Raw genomic sequence first — 11,774 nt, forward strand, 5'->3', positions numbered from 1 at the left:
CTATCATTGAATGTACACACTTAATAATCCCTGCTGGGGTAATAATTTCCTTTGTCCAAGTTCAATTATACTAGGAGCTGTGTACACCGTCCTCGCTTTGTTCAATAGCGATTTATGCTTCGCAGTGTTTGTCGAAGCTGTGTTTCATAGAATGCGATACGATACTAATTCTGCAATTTTGCAATCTCTTGAGCTTCGTGTGTCCCCCCGTTTTTTTATTGTCAAGAATGAACTAACTTTGCACTCAAGCCACAGATGTAGGGGTGCTTAATTAACCGTGGTATTCTTGAGATATTTTACACAGGATTTTGTTGTATAATAAAGTTTCTTGGTCACCCGTCGAGGACACATCAAAACAATCTTTTAAGGTATGTGTTTGCGGGCGTGTTTTACTTAAGGCCTGTTCAAACGATCAATTTTGCCAAAGGCAATTCACTTCTGACGTATGAAATGTAAACGGTTTATCGTTGAGCAGCACTGCTTTGCCTTAAGTTGATTTGCTGCCCATATACATTGCAAGACAACGGACTATAAAACATCGATCAAAAATGGGTTAATGCCGACAAAATTGGGATCGTGTGAACAGACCTTATAAGTATGTTAAGTGTGGTAGGGGAGGCGAATTATCAAGACGTTTTATGAAATGAGGAATTTGATTTAATCATGGGTTGAAAGTGTCTCTGGCTGCTAACCTGAGATACGTTACGTGTTATACGGTCAAAAGTTTTCTGAGCACAGCTGGAATTTTGCCTATTGACCGTATGTTTACAAATATTATATAACATCAGGGTGAACTCACAGTGTTCATCACTACTTCAAAGTTCCCTCAAATGTTTCTGTCATTTTCTAAAGCTTAGAATTTTTGGATTTACCTGGAGACAATCTTAACTGTGATCACGGAAACTTTGACCGTTTAAACATGGCTGAAGACTCGGGTTTAGTCAAGAAGGATGCTTCTAAAAGTTCGTTAGGTGTTTATAAACATTTTCCCTTGGGGTGGACACCCGGGAAACTGGAATAACGGGGAGATTTTTGGACAGATTCGAGCATTGCAATTGACTGAATAAATTGATTGAGGTGAAGCAAATTTTGCCTACCATTGACCTCCACAATCATGCATGGGACTTGCGTGTTCCAACTCGAAGCTGCGTTTGTGTTGCTGTTGTTTGCGTCTGCGAAGGTGTATTTGTGTTCCCACGCGTGTTTCGAGGAAACAATGCACGCTTGTTGAAAATTTCTGGTCCGAGGTAGTTCTGCAGTTTATTTATTTAAAAGGTTTTGGCTCGGGTTTTGACAAAAAGAGTCGTTAGCCTTCACCACAATCTATCCCACGGTCACCGCGGTCAAACTTACGTCACCGCAGCACGAAGTACACCCCTCGCTAACACGAATACTGCGCTGATTGCATAGATCATTATTTGTAAGACCCATGGGTGAAAGTCGCCATTGTTTAGCTTATCATTGCATGTTTTGCTTTAAGCCTGTTGCACCCTTGTCCTAAGAATCTGGGCCGGATTCTTTTTGTCTGAGGTCGCTGGTGCGCAAAAGCTTTGTCTTTCGGAAAATGATACAATGGATCTCCGATTCTTAGGAGCTAGTGTTGTGAATCAGGCTTAAAGGCAGTGTTACACTATGCAACTTTCCTTGCAACTTCCAATTCAATTCTACTCCTGAGGCATCTAAAGTTGACAAATACGAACATTTCTCACGATCTGCTAACGTTTTCTTAGCATTTCGAACACTCTTTACTAATTAACATCCCTCGAAATTATAATTGCATTGCAAGTTGCAAGGAAAATTGCATAGTGTAACAGCGCCTTAATGGCCCTGACGCACTGGAGTTTTCAGTCTTAAAAAACCGAATACACATTTAATCAGTCTGGAAGGAAATTTTCAGCGCTATATGTATAGGCCACAGACATGTCAAAATGTACTATCGTTGGGTGATTTTCAAGAATATTATAACATCAAAATGATGCGCTTTTGAAAACTGAAAAATTCGTAAAATCGCATGGCGTTGGCGGATCGCGTCCGGTGCTTGTCGGCTTCAACACATATCTGTTTGCACTTGTAATATTTCGCTTGTAATTTTGCACTTTTCGCTTTGATTATTATGGCAATTTCCTTCTTTTGGAAGATATGAACGAGTCGATAAGTTACGGATGTTCAGGTAAACGCACCGATACATCAAAGCATCCATAACTACTCGCTCTTTAACATCTATCAAAAGAAGGAATTCAGACGAAAACTTGCGGAAGAAATTGCAAATGTAAACAGGCTTTATAACGGTGTTTGCCAGGAACCTGTTTGGACCAGTTAAACATGCTTTTATAATCCGGGCGGCTCATTAAGCGCCTCATACATGGCGGCAATGTTAGCGTTAAAACTATTATCACCCAACTAACTCGTACACGAACGACAAAGTTGTGCTTTGCGCTAACAGGTGACAGGTCTGGAAAAACTCTGTTTATATAAATAACGAGATGTACGCAACGCTTTATACATTGTTCTTTCGCCACACAACAGACACAGGCTTGCAAGCAACTTTGAATGGGGCTTTTAATTAAAATTACTAAGTGCAACAGGGGCTCTTTTCATGATAATTACTGCGATCTGTTTTGACAATTAGTCAGAGCTTGGTTGTCAAAGGTCAGGGCAACATCGCACTTGCGTCTTTTTAACTTCCACATCTAACAATTTATCTGTTGCCTTGTTTTACAGTGTTCTGGCTAATTGGTAAAGAAATTTTGGCAATTCTCGAAGACTCGAGAAAACTCAGCAGGTTAGTCGTAAAGACAGTCTATACATTACTGTGCCATAATTTTTAGCGGCCTTAATTACTTAGCTGTTAAAACGAACTATTTGTTTTGCTTGCAAAACACTCGCACTTCACTAATAGACTGTGCTACAGCGTCGCATAAACGCGACCCCTATGCTTTTGTTGAAACCTGTAAAGGATTTAAAACGTTACACAGCAAATCTACGCATATTCGGTTTGCCTTGCACAACAGCTGTCTCGGGCCGTGGGGGTCCTTACAACGATTTTAATATGCCATTAACTGCCTTATCTAAAAGTCCAAACGATATCATATTTTTGTGGTAAGAAATGATACGAAATGTGTGTCATAGAAGTGATGTTTGCATTGTGGTCTTAGATACTCTGTGTTCTTCTGTTGTACATGTCATGTACTATACTTGAACTAGTGACTCGCTGAGCAGATGTTGACAGCTTGCCTTAAAAGGCTTCGTACAAGGACTGGTTTCCTGATGGAATAGATAGAAACGTTAATAAGTTGATGGCCAAACCTTGAGTGTTAGAGTACATTTAAGCTTTTGCAAAGAGTTGTTTGTTTTTACCGATTTATTGATCCATGCATTGTTACTACAGAAGGAAACCTAACTAAACTTATACTGGATAGCTCTATCAGTTCTAAACTGTTCTTCCTAGAGGTCCAGTGAGGATCATCTCTTATTGATCCAGGAGGAAACCTAAACTAAACTAACTTTATTTATACTGGATAGCTCTATCAGTTCTAAACTGTTCTTCCTAGAAGTCCAGCAAGGATCATCTCTTATTGATCCAGTGTTGCTACCAGAGGAGATTTAAACCCAATTAAACTAACTTTATTTATACTAGCTAGCTCTATCAGTTCTAAACTGTTCTTCCTAGAGGTCCAGTAAGGATCATCTCTTATTGATCCAGTGTTACTACAGGAGGAAACCTAAACTAAACTAACTTTGTTTCTACAGGATAGCTCTATCAGTTCTAAATTATTCTCCGCTAGGGCTAAGGATCATCTATTATTAATCCAGTGTTGTTGCAGGAGAAAACCTAGACTCAGCTCATTCTTTCTAGTGGTCGAGTAGGGACCGCCTCTTATTGATCCACACAGGAGGAGACTTGAAATACGTACAATATTTTCTTACATGCAACCGAGTAAATAGGACTCATCCGTGCCGTATCACTCCAGTTGTATACCGGTCTCCTTGGCCGTGAAATGCGGGAAGAGGAATTAATAATTAACAGACCCTTAAGAAGGGATATAAATGATATATGCAGATATAAGGAGATTACTTGATTGCTTTCAATCGAGTCGGTGTTCGCTTTCTTGACAAAAGTATTAAAGTCTTATCGTTCAAAATCTCTGTGCGTCTGCCGGCTGGTATTGCAGATATATTTTATCGTTTGCAATCTCGCAAAACTACGGCGAAATTAAAAACGTCCATATTTGGTATAATCTCCATCCCAAAGCCAAAGTCTTCTGGCCTTCGCTTCTACACGGTAACAAGCAGTTACGGGTGGTGAATTTTGATTAATTTCCTCGCAAATGATCTGCAACATCGTATTTAGCGGCAGATGAGATTAACGGATCCTTAATAATGAGCTCGTCTCTCAAGAGAACTTGGTGATAGCGAAAACTAGGTTGCGTGAAGTTCGTCCTTTTTTCCCATGAAGGATTTTCGCTCGCTTTTTTTTAATTGTTTAAGCAAAATTTATAATATTATTCCCTTAAGCTCGTTATGTTAATAACGTCTGTATTGTGAATAGTATAAAATAATGAAGCACAGAACACTCGCTTGCTGGACACGGACGCTTATTGCCGCGTTCCGTACAATTGTAAATGGTTTGTTTAGGAAAAAAGTTCCTCAATTCTTTGAAGTAATTTTGATACATTTGTATGAAACGTGATCAGCTCATTGTCGTGATGCCGCTAGATTCATTAAAACTAATGAAACGACATTGGGGAGCGAATTAAGAATACATGAAATCTGCCAATGGGAACTGAGTTACCTTGTCCACTGTTTGACCTACGCTGCAATATATAATTTCCACCGAATATTTGGACATCTGCCGTTGGGCATGCTTCGTTCCATGAGATGCAATATCGATGTCTATACGACATCTGACGCAAGCAGCAAATAGCAATGCCGTTGCGAATATGCCTGCCTTGAAGCTCGTGATAAACGTACTTTTCCTGCTGAAAGTCCCGTTTTAAAGTCGGCCCATTTTAATTGCGGTTCGTTGTTGTTGTGGTCGTTTTTGTAAGGAGATAAACTTGTGATGCCTTAAACTATAATCTTTATATTTTTGGTTCCTAATCGATTTTACCGTCTTTCGATTACAGGATTCGAGCCGAGGCAAATGTTGATTCAGTGAATGCCGACTAACTCTCGGTGAATTGAAGTAAGTACAATGTTTCGCGTGTGTGTAGGATATCTCTGTGTATGTTAATCAACTGTTAATAGCACCTTGAGCTGAGTTTAAAGTATCACCCAATAATCAAGGTAGTCAGAATAAAAATCACTGCGTGTGATGTTATACAGCTTAGACTGCGGTTCCATTCCATTCTTGTAGTAACACTGGATCAATAGAAGATGATTCTTACTGGACCTCTAGGAAGAACAGTTTAGAACTGATAGAGCTATCCAGTATAAATAAAGTTAGTCTAGTTTAGGTTTCTTCTTGTAGTAACATTGGATCAATATGAGATGATCCTTCCTGAATCTCTAGGAAGAACAGTTTAGAACTGATAGAGCTATCCAGTATAAATAAAGTTAGACGTTTAGTTTAGGTTTCCTCCTGTAGTGACTCTGGATCAATAAGAGGTAATCCTTACTGGACCTCTAGGAAGAACAGTTTAGAACTGATAGAGCTATCCAGTAAAGATAAAGTTGGTTTAGTTAAGTTTAGCTTTACTGGTGTAATAACACCGGATCATTGTAATATTTTCTCAGTGGACAGTAATTATTACTGGATCGTTAATTAACGTTATCCCAAATCATCCCGATAATATCGCATTGGTGTTAAGGTGCGCACGGTATCGTGTGACATAGATTATTTAGGCTTGATTAAACTTGGGAAAATACTGTACAGAACCGAAAGAGCTATATCCCTAAATAAAGCAGGGCGCTAAAATGTATAAACTTATCTCGTAGCTGTACACGGAAGAATGTCTCTAACAATCACCGCGTACACCGTGCTACTCCTAGCTACCCTGCACATCCCTCAAGTCAGCTGTGTGTTTCTCTTTATCGCCAAAAAAACGAAGGCAAACATGTCGGAGAGCATCGTCATTCCTATGTCCAACTTAATGCGACCCCCCAATCTCAAAAGTGCTCCGGGCGTCATGGGTCTAGACTTTTCCAGCTACCGGAAAATCGCCGCCATTAATAGTACGGACGAAAGATGTGAAAGCGGTCAACCATTAAGCTCGGCTATCCTAGACTTCGCTCCGTATGCGTATATGAGTTTTAGCGGGCGTCCTGTGTTTCCACCAAGGAGCGTCATCAAAAATGGGTAAGAATGTGCAAGTATGAACTCAAGGATGAATAATGTGGGGGGGGGGTGGGGTGGAGATGGTAGCGTGAAGTTAGAATGAGGAGAGAGGGGAACAAAGTGGAATTATAATGGTGATAAGGGGAGGAGAGCAAGGGTAACATGTAGATAGAGGGAGAGACGGAGACGATGGAGGAAGGGGAGGACGGAGAGCGATTATGATAGTAAAGGTGAGAACAGGTGGGGAAGAGGGGTGAAAATTGTGAAATGTAACAAATGAAGCCGTTTGATATAGGGGGTTAATGAGAGGGGAATATATATATATATATATATATATATATATATATATATATATATATATATATATATATATATATATATATATAGAGTAAGAGAATTAAAAAGGAAAGACATTGAGGTTAACCTTGCAGTGGAAGAAAGTCAGGTTAACCTTGCAGTGTTAAAAGCCACAAACAACGTTATATATCTGTTTTAGAACCAAAAAGATGATTTATGTTGAACCTATCATTATATTTTACGGGTTTTTCCCGGAAATTCTAAAAAAAGCCATCCCAACTTGTTGTCATGCTAAGTCGAATATTCAGTTTGGAAAGTTGCAGACGGAGCAATATGTCCCCGATAAGGTGAAGCCCCCTGATGTTGACCACGACTTTTCATTTCCGTTGTACGGGGAAAGTATGGATGATACAACGTACAAAAGCAACGGTTTCATCCCTATCATTCAAGCGCCAAGCGTGGCCTTGGTGGTCCCATCGAACTTCAAGGAAGCTCGTCCAACCTATTTTTTAGCCACGACAATCTTTAAAGTTTGGCCGTTGTTTCTCTTTGTTGTACTGCTCGCGGGATCAGCTGGCATTGTTATGTGGTGCTTGGTAAGTGACCAAAACTTTTCAAAGATTTTGCTAAAAAAATATTTATTCGAATTGTTAATTGTCACAGGATCGTGCTGTAAATGCTGAGCAATTTCCAAAACCATTCCTCCAAGGAGCATTGGAGGGATTTTGGTGGGCTTTTATCACCATGACAACCGTTGGGTAAGTAAGTCGGTTATTTTCGCGTTAAACAGACGTCTGATTCACTTGACTTAAATATTTCGCTCCCATTCCATTCCTAGTTATGGTGATCGAACTCCAAAATCATTGTTTGGTCGTTTCTTTGGTATTTTTTGGATAATATTTGGTGTTGTTATCATCTCAATCCTCTCTGGCATAATCATCACCATCTTTAACGCGTCGACTAAAGTTCATTTTAATATTCACGGAGCCAAAGTAGGTTTATTTCGAAGATGATCTATCCATTCCTTACTGATTTAACGCAGCTGGTAAAAACGTATTCCTGCTGGTTCTGATTTTTTTTTATTATTGGAAATTTTACTTTTAATGTAGTGAAGGAAAAGCAACTCAACTCAGTGAAAAGTACAGTTTAGTTGGCTGACGATTTGCTTATTGTATTTAGATTGGTGCAGTTACTGGTAGCAAGGAATATATGTTTGGACTGAGCCTGAATGCTGATATGCGCGGTATGTTGTCGTGTTCTGAAGCAAGCTTTCATATAGTTGACAGTTTTCTATCAAATTTCAACCAGTTCTAAGACTTGATCGAACTTCATCCAGTCGTAAGACTTGATCAAACTTCATCCAGTTCTAAGACTTGATAAAACTTCATCCAGTCCTAAGACTTGATCAAACTTCATCCAGTCATAAGACTTGATCAAACTTCATCCAGTTCTAAGACTTGATCAAACTTTATCCAGTCCTAAGACTTGATCAAACTTTATCCAGTCCTAAGACTTGATCAGACTCCATCCAGTCCTAAGACTTGATCAAACTTCATCCAGTTCTAAGACTTGATCAAACTTCATCCAGTCCTAAGACTTGATCAAACTTCATCCAGTCCTAAGACTTGATCAAACTTCATCCAATCCTAAGACTTGATCAAACTTCATCCAGTCCTAAGACTTGATCAAATTCATCCAGTCCTAAGACTTGATCAAACTTCATCCAGTCCTAAGACTTGATCAAACTTCATCCAGTCCTAAGACTTGATTAAACTTTATCCAGTCCTAAGACTTGATCAAACTTCATCCAGTCCTAAGACTTGATCAAACTTCATCCAGTCCTAAGACTTGATTAAACTTCATCCAGTCTTAAGACTTGATCAAACTTCATCCAGTCCTAAGACTTGATCAAACTTCATCCAGTCCTAAGACTTGATCAAACTTCATTCAGTCCTAAGACTTGATCAAACTTTAGTCCTAAGACTTGATTAAACTACGACCACTTGAGACATCAGAAGTTAGCCTGTTATGATAGACGCTTGTGGCTATTAACGATGATGGAATTTCAACTGAGAATATATCTAATATAGATTTCCGATCAAATATTGGGGTGTTCGCAGCGCTAACCAAAGATGAAGTTGATGGAATATTTATCGACAACTATGTAGCGAATCTGTTTGGAAAGACGCTTGCCGAATATAACTATCGCGTGGACCGCATGATGGATCATCCAATCACGTATGGTATACGATTAGGACGGGGCTCAGAGAGACTGCAAAAGTGCATTCGAAAATACCTCAAAGATCATCCTCAGGAGGTGTTCGATATGTTCAGCAAAAGCTTTGAAGTTAACAGGGTAAATCAAGTAGCTGCGGGCATGCGGGCACCACAGATCTACCTGTTGTAACCGCTGCTAATTTTTTCCATATAAAATCGGGCACATCGCCGATGGTCGGTCACCTTGTTCATTTGCGCGACTGTAACTGACCAATAAACGTTAAAACCCACACACACACGTACTGAACGCGATTTGCTAACACGAATTTTTCATTTTAAGAAGCAAATAAATTTAATTCTGAAAGAACATTTTGCGAGATATGCCGGCGTACCAGACCAATCAAAATGTACCGTCAATCGGCAATTACCAAGCATATCACGGCTTTCGAAAACGTAAAAAATCGTAAAAATCGCGTCGCGTTGGCGGGGATCGCGTCCGGTGTGTGTCAGCTTTACAGCAATGCATAGCAGTCCAGTATTCAGAGGGTTTGTACTTATGCGGGATGCCTGGGTTCGAATACTGGCTGTTACCTTTTTGTTTTGCAATTTTTTTAACGTTTTATAATCTTAGTAATTTATATTTTTTCATCTTTCCAGAATCCAAAGGATCACGAAAATTTACGCCAGAAAGAGGCAGAAAAATTGTATCACAAAGATAAATTGAGTGACGATCTTCGTAAATATGGCGCCATTTTTGTTTTTTCAATCCTCTTTATTGGCTTGTTTTTACAATTTGCGAAGGAAGTGTATCTAAAAATCAAAAGTAGGAAAATAATTTCTGCTAATAGATATGGTCAATAATCTAGACCTAAAGACGGTCTTTCTTTTTTACAATAAGACATGGGTAGTTACTGCATTTAGTTGCCAGTGTTACTACAGGAGGAAATCTAAATTTAACTAACTTCCTAGAGGTCCAGTAAGGATCATCTCTTATTGATCCAGTGTTACTACAGGAAGAAACCTAAACTGAATTAACTTTATTTATACTGAATATTTCTATCAGTTCTAAACTGTTCTTCCTAGAGGTGTAGTAAGGACCATCTCTTATTGATCCAGTGTTACTACAGAAGGAAACCTAAACTTAAACTAACTTTATTTATACTGGATAGTTCTATCAGTTCCAGTAAAGGATCATCTCTCACCCAGCGTTTAAATTTCATGTGTCATGTTGTTTCATGAATTCTTAGATAGGTCGACCACGTCCACATTCCTCGTGACCGAACGGCATTGGGGCGGTTCATTTGAGGAAATTAACAGTCCAGTGAAGGATCTTCTGCATCAGTACAACTGCTTTCAGGACGGTTGGATGAAGAAGATGAAATCTGTTCATCAGGAATAATACTCTTGAGTTATACTCCACTGCAGAAAAAGTGCTTCATGTTTAGCCTGTGTTGTCCAGAACATCTTGTATGCAATTCTGAATCGTTTGCGATTCAATCTGTAGCGAAATATGACAGGCCTTGATGATATGATTTGGTAAATATCACACCGTGTTTGAACATAGAGTCGTTTTTAAAAACAAAATGAATCTATATTTGAATAACGCATTTAACCATTATATTGATAGTTTGTAAACACGATTTCAGGCTAGAATGGCAAAGCATCGTGTTGTTTGTTTCCTATATTATACAATAAATATCAATGTTGATACTCTGTATATTTGCACAGTAGTTATTGATTAAAATGTAAGTAAACGTCACAATTCTTCGTCCCAATAATCTTATTACAGTTTTTTCAGCGTGAGTTCTGTTGTTTGTCTCCCACTTTAACGGTCTAACCTTTTCGGGTTTTATTGAACATCGCAGCCAAGTGAACTCGTGGTAAGTTTACTATTTTTTCTTTTGGGAAGAGCTTCGCAAATTTCGATAAACGACGTTAATCTCAACTGGAACAAGAGACTGACTTAGTATCGAAGACGTTGTTTTTCCTTTGAGTCAGTTAATGGCATTGTGAAGTAAAGAACTATAACTTTTCACCAGTTGATGTGGTGGCCCAGTGGTTAAGGAATTGGTCTCTTAAGTCCAAGGGTGGTGGTTCGATCCCTGGCAATGTAAAAAAAAAAATTGGCTTGAGAAATTGGCTGAAAAAATAATTGGAAGTTAAAAAAAATTCACGTTTACTTGTTGTAAGTGTTCTTTTTCTTTATTTTCAGGTCGATTCAAGCCACCCCCTCCCGTAGATAAGCGCAGCCATAGATTGGACAAATTAAATGTCTAATTCTCCAGGTTTAACTCAACAGCTAGTTATTAAGATGAACCCAAAGATGGAAAGAATTTTTTGAACGTTTTAAAGTCACTGAGCTCACAGTGTATCGATCATAACGTAAGTTGTTCGTGCAAGGGCGTATTTCCATTCCTGTATTAACGTTTTTTAAGTATTTATAAAAATCATTCTTACCCTGATGAAATAAACCAAATAGCCAAGTCTCGTTCTTAACTAGAAGTATCGGAGCATGCCGAGCATGCGCAGTCAATGCATTGATTCCCATTCTCCCACAATCATACAAACCACATTACAAACGAAAATATTTATATAAGCTTGCTTTAATACGAAGACGGGAAAATTTGCCCAAACAGATTAGGTCCCTGATAGATAGGACTCTGGGGCCGGTTGTATCAAGGCCGTTTAGCTTAAACGGTGGTTAAGTTCAAAATAGAAAGCAAGTCTATTGTTGTATTCAACAAGCAAACTAAATGTTTTTTACCTTAATGCAAAAATACTGTTTACAACTACATCTTCAGTGCATAATATCCACATTGATTAATTCAAGAGAGATGTATGAGTGTTATATAATTTTGACTTATCCACCGTTTAAGCTAAACGGGCTTGATACAACCGACCCCTGATAGATAGGACTTGGGGGCCTTGTTTGGCGGGCTTTTATCTGGGGGTGTATCATATTGCAGAGGGTGCCCCCCTCTCC

The 11,774-nt window shown here is 38.9% G+C and overlaps 1 protein-coding gene across 6 annotated transcripts; it reads left to right on the forward strand.

The window, feature by feature from the left end:
• The first annotated feature begins 70 nt into the window (after window positions 1–70).
• On the forward strand, window positions 71–10,550 carry LOC114532236. Of its 6 annotated transcripts, none has more exons than XM_028553766.1 (11): window positions 71–368; window positions 2,722–2,782; window positions 5,127–5,185; window positions 5,938–6,298; window positions 6,774–7,170; window positions 7,238–7,332; window positions 7,413–7,566; window positions 7,754–7,817; window positions 8,665–8,930; window positions 9,449–9,614; window positions 10,039–10,550. In XM_028553766.1, exons 4-11 carry the CDS (start codon window positions 5,952–5,954, stop codon window positions 10,188–10,190), a joined length of 1,641 nt encoding a protein of 546 aa, XP_028409567.1. In that variant the 5' UTR covers window positions 71–368; window positions 2,722–2,782; window positions 5,127–5,185; window positions 5,938–5,951; the 3' UTR covers window positions 10,191–10,550. The 6 variants fall into 6 exon arrangements, with proteins under 6 accessions (XP_028409567.1, XP_028409569.1, XP_028409568.1 ...); XM_028553768.1 differs by lacking the exon at window positions 71–368 and adding an exon at window positions 2,432–2,450; XM_028553767.1 differs by lacking the exon at window positions 71–368 and adding an exon at window positions 2,627–2,649.
• The last annotated feature ends 1,224 nt before the right edge of the window (window positions 10,551–11,774 follow it).

Source organism: Dendronephthya gigantea, unplaced genomic scaffold (genome assembly GCF_004324835.1).
Source record: "Dendronephthya gigantea isolate DGI-Jeju-01 unplaced genomic scaffold, DenGig_1.0 000002F, whole genome shotgun sequence".
Taxonomy (NCBI): Eukaryota; Metazoa; Cnidaria; class Anthozoa; order Malacalcyonacea; family Nephtheidae; genus Dendronephthya; species Dendronephthya gigantea.